Below are 3854 nucleotides of genomic sequence, written 5' to 3'. Positions count from 1 at the left end.
GTGGCGCGGCCGGTGCAGCATCGCGCACAGCTCCTGGCCCAGCTTGAGGGCGGCGGCGCGCACCAGGCGCGGGGACTTGCGGCCCAGCCAGACGAACACGTCGGACCAGCAGTCCAGGACGTACACGCAGCGCGTGTCCAGCAGGCTCTGCAGCTGCGGGCCGGAGACTGGAGGTCACTGCCTGGCCACGGGGGCCGCGGCGCCCAGCCGCGCCCTCCTGCGCGACTCACCAGCCGCATCCCCGGCATCAGCTCCACCTTGGGCCGCTTCTTGTGCTCCACGGAGAGCTTGTAGTTGATCTGTGGCAGCTCCAGGTAGCCCAGGCCCAGGCCCACCTGGTGAGAGGAGGAGATGAGCACGGCTAGCAGTTTATTTCATTCTTATTTTTTTGTCCCAAGTCCAAGGACACGAGCCTAACTTGTGCCGCCCCCTGCTTCGGCGTCTGGCTCTGCTCTGCCGCGTGGCTCCCTGCCTGCTCCCGTCTCCCCTTCCGCCCCACCCCCACCGTCCCGTGGAACGGCTTTTGTTTTTGTGGTTTATGAGGTGGAGTCTCACTCTGTCGCCCAGACTGGAGTGCAGTGGCCACTCCCGGCCACCGCAGCCTCGACCCGCTGGGCTCCGGGTCCTTCCGCCTCAGCCTTCCGAGTAGCTGGAACTACAGGCACGTGCTACCACGCCCGGCTGATTTTTTTATTTATTGTAGAGATGAGGTCTCACCAAGTTGCCCAGGCGGGTCTCGAACCCGTGGGTTCGGGCAATTCACTCACCTCAGCCTCCCAAAGGCGCGGGATTACAGGCTGAGCCACCGAGCCTGGCTACTAATGCCATTTTTAATTCACTAACTTGTCCCTTTCCTACTCACAAGACCCCCATGGCTTCCTGTCACTGACAGAATTAACACCAGGTGCCAACCCCGGCACCCACGTGCTTCTGTCTCCCCCGCATCCCACCTTCCCAGAAACACACTTTCACACTATTTCTCCATTTTGTTGTTGTAGAGACAGGGTCTTGCTTTGTTGCCCAGACTGGTCTTGAAGTGCTAGCCTCAAGCAATCCTCCCATCTCAGCCACCCCAGGTGCTTACACCACTGTGTCTGTCCTGCCCCAGGCCATTTGTGAAAGCCAGCCTCCAGACCTTTGCTCGGGCTTTTCCAGGTCCAGAAGATGGCACCCTCTCCCCATCAAAGTCCAGATGGAGCCCACAGCCACTACAGTGGTGCATGGCCTGCCTCCTCAGCCAGCTGGTAGACTCAGGCCAGCCCCACACCCCAGCACCATGGTGTACCTTGTACAGCTTGGGCTGGGGTGGCCAGAAGTTGTCAGGCACGTGCTTCTTAATCTCAGAGGGCTCCCCGCCCAGTGTCTCCCAAAACTCAGGAGGCTCCTGGCCCTGTACCAGCAGCGTGATCTCTGCCTTCCCTTTCCGCTCGTTCTTGTTGATTTTCTCTGCAAAGAGTCTAAGTGCGGGACACAGAGCCGTCAGTGAGGATGGCACCCCTTCTTAGGCGATGACTTTCCTTTAAACAAAATGTGCTGCCTTTTCCTCTTACCTGGCCTTGGTGGTACTGCTCAGCGTGGCCTGAGCCCCCCGCCACACACAGATGTCCAGCCCTTGGTCCAGCAGGAAAACAAACCTGGACAGGAGGGGGCAGGAGGGAGCTGTGATGGGGCTTGGGGCAACGACTGTCTCCATGTCCCTGCCCCCACCAAAAAGTCCTTCATTGTGGGGTTTTGCTCTCCCTTTCTGGGGGGGTCTCAGGGACCCTCTGGCTAAGCCCTGTGGGTAGGGTCTTGTTAAAAGGGCTGCCAGAGGGCCTTCTCTAGGAAGCCTTAAAATGCCCCCACCAGTGGGCACTGAGCACCCCCACCTCGCATCATGGGCGTTCACCTAGGGTCCAGGGAGGCCCCCTTGAGGGGTACAGGCTCCAGCTTGATGTTCTTCTTCCCATACACACGGTACATCCTGGCATCAGGACAAGAGTGGCTCGGTGTGGGCACAAAGGGCCTGGTGTAGCCCCAACACCCTCCCCTCCACCCCTTGCAGCAGAGTCCAGGTTAATACCACCCACCCCACACACACCCTCACCTGGTGACGTAGTGCGTGTCCTCAACAGTGTAGAAGCCACTGGCTGTTCCACCCTCAATGTAGGAGATGTCGTTGTCAAACACCTGTGTGTGTGAGGGTGGGTGCATCATTGAGCTGCCCCCTCCCCACACCAAACACCACCTGCAGGTAGGGCACAGAGTGTGTACTGGTGAAGCAGGTGCTACAAATCCAAGATGAGCTGGGTGTGATGGCTCACGCCTGTAATCCCAGCACTTTGAGAGGCGGAGGTAAGAAGACTACCTGAGCTCAGGGGTTCAAGACCAGCCTGGGCAACTTGGGGAGACCTTGTCTCTACAATAAATAAATTTTTTAAAAATTAGCTGGGTGTGGTGGTATGTGCCTGTAGTTCTAGCTACTTGGAAGGCTGAGGTGGAAGGATCACCTAAGCCCAGCAGGTCGAGGCTGTGGTGGCTGGGAACAGCCTGGGCAACAGAGTGAGACTCAAAAACAAAAACAAATCCAAGATGATGTTAACAAAAGGTTTGTGCCTATAAAAATAAATACATGTTTAGGTGGACATGGTGGCACATGCCTGTAGTTCCAGCTACTTGGAAGGCTGGAAAAAAATATGTTGGGATATTGACACATACAAAGATATGAATGTGTTCATTTGTATATTAAGATATGTGCGGCATGTTTGGACATGGATGTGGATCAGAGTCCAGGATCAAGCAGGTTCATGGAAGAGTGCGGATCTGGGCGGATGTGGCTGAAGACTGTGTGTGTGTGTGTGTCTGCATATGTGCCCAGACATAACCAGCTGGCAAGGAGGCACAGGGTTGCTTGCTAACCCTGGTTAGCATTTATTATTTATTTATTTTGAGTTGGAGTCTCACTCTGTAGCCCAGGCTGGAGTGTTGTGGCATACTCACGGCCACTCCAGTGTTGACATGCTAGGCCCCAGCGATCCTTCCACCTCAGCCTTCCATGTAGCCGGAACTACAGGTACACAGTACCATGCCTGGCTAATTTTTTATTTTACATCTTATTGTAGAGACGTGGTCTCGCCAAGTTGTCCAGGTTGGTCTTGAACCCGCGGGCTCAGGTAATCCACTTGCCTCAGCCTCCCAAAGTACTGGGATTACAGGCTGAGCCTCTAGGCCTGGCCGGTTAGAACTTATTTACGCCTAGACTCTGGGCCTGTCCTTGGTCCCCAGTGGTGGCTCCACCCGCTACCCCTCCTGCCCCTTCGACCTGGCTCCACAGCTCCCTGTGTCAGCCCACTGGTCTGGCTCCCATCCCAGCCTGTTCCCCATCCTGCCCAGACCCATGCTCCAGACCTCTCCTCCACTGACCCAGCCTGTGGCCGCCTCTGTCCCCACCCTGCTCTCTGAGGACCCACTCGGCATCCTCGAGCCCCCCGCCCTGGGCCTCAGCTCCCTGCACACCTATCGCCGCCCCAACGCACGGGCTCCCCGGGCCCTCCTGCCTGCCCCCACTCTCAGGCGGTACCTGCAGGAACTCCTCGCTCTCGTCGCCCATCTCCTCTCGCACCGTGCGGCACTCCGCACCCAGGTAGTTGCGCAAGTTGACGGCGTGGATGGCAGAGCAAGCCTTCTTGTCAAGTGTGGCCTCCCCGCCGATCCAGTAGTAGATCTTCCAGTTCAGGGAGCCGCTGTCGTCCAGGAAGGTCTGGGAGCCGAGGCATGGGCCACGTCAGCCTTTGCTGCCGCCCGTCCCGACTTTCTTTCGTTTTTTTTTTGAGTTGGAGTCTCGCTCTGTTGCCCAGACTGGAGTGCAGTGGCCG

At 57.5% G+C, this 3854-nt stretch overlaps 1 protein-coding gene across 1 annotated transcript in view; it reads right to left on the bottom strand.

Annotated features, from left to right (window-relative positions):
* Positions 1-3854, bottom strand: part of FLII (FLII, actin remodeling protein) — a 13302-nt gene that overhangs the window by 2792 nt on the left and 6656 nt on the right. The window contains exons 14-20 of the mRNA XM_021716743.1: positions 3560-3739; positions 2087-2169; positions 1889-1963; positions 1551-1634; positions 1286-1457; positions 231-335; positions 1-153 (exon numbers count right to left, since the gene is read on the bottom strand). Of these exons, the coding sequence (XP_021572418.1) occupies positions 1-153; positions 231-335; positions 1286-1457; positions 1551-1634; positions 1889-1963; positions 2087-2169; positions 3560-3739 (852 nt within the window). The remainder of the gene's footprint in view (positions 154-230; positions 336-1285; positions 1458-1550; positions 1635-1888; positions 1964-2086; positions 2170-3559; positions 3740-3854) is intronic.

This window comes from Carlito syrichta, unplaced genomic scaffold (genome assembly GCF_000164805.1).
Source record: "Carlito syrichta isolate Samal-C Ts95f unplaced genomic scaffold, Tarsius_syrichta-2.0.1 Scaffold308897, whole genome shotgun sequence".
NCBI lineage: Eukaryota > Metazoa > Chordata > Mammalia > Primates > Tarsiidae > Carlito > Carlito syrichta.
The sequence above is the reverse complement of the archived record's forward strand: the minus strand, read 5'-3'. Positions and strand labels throughout refer to the sequence as shown.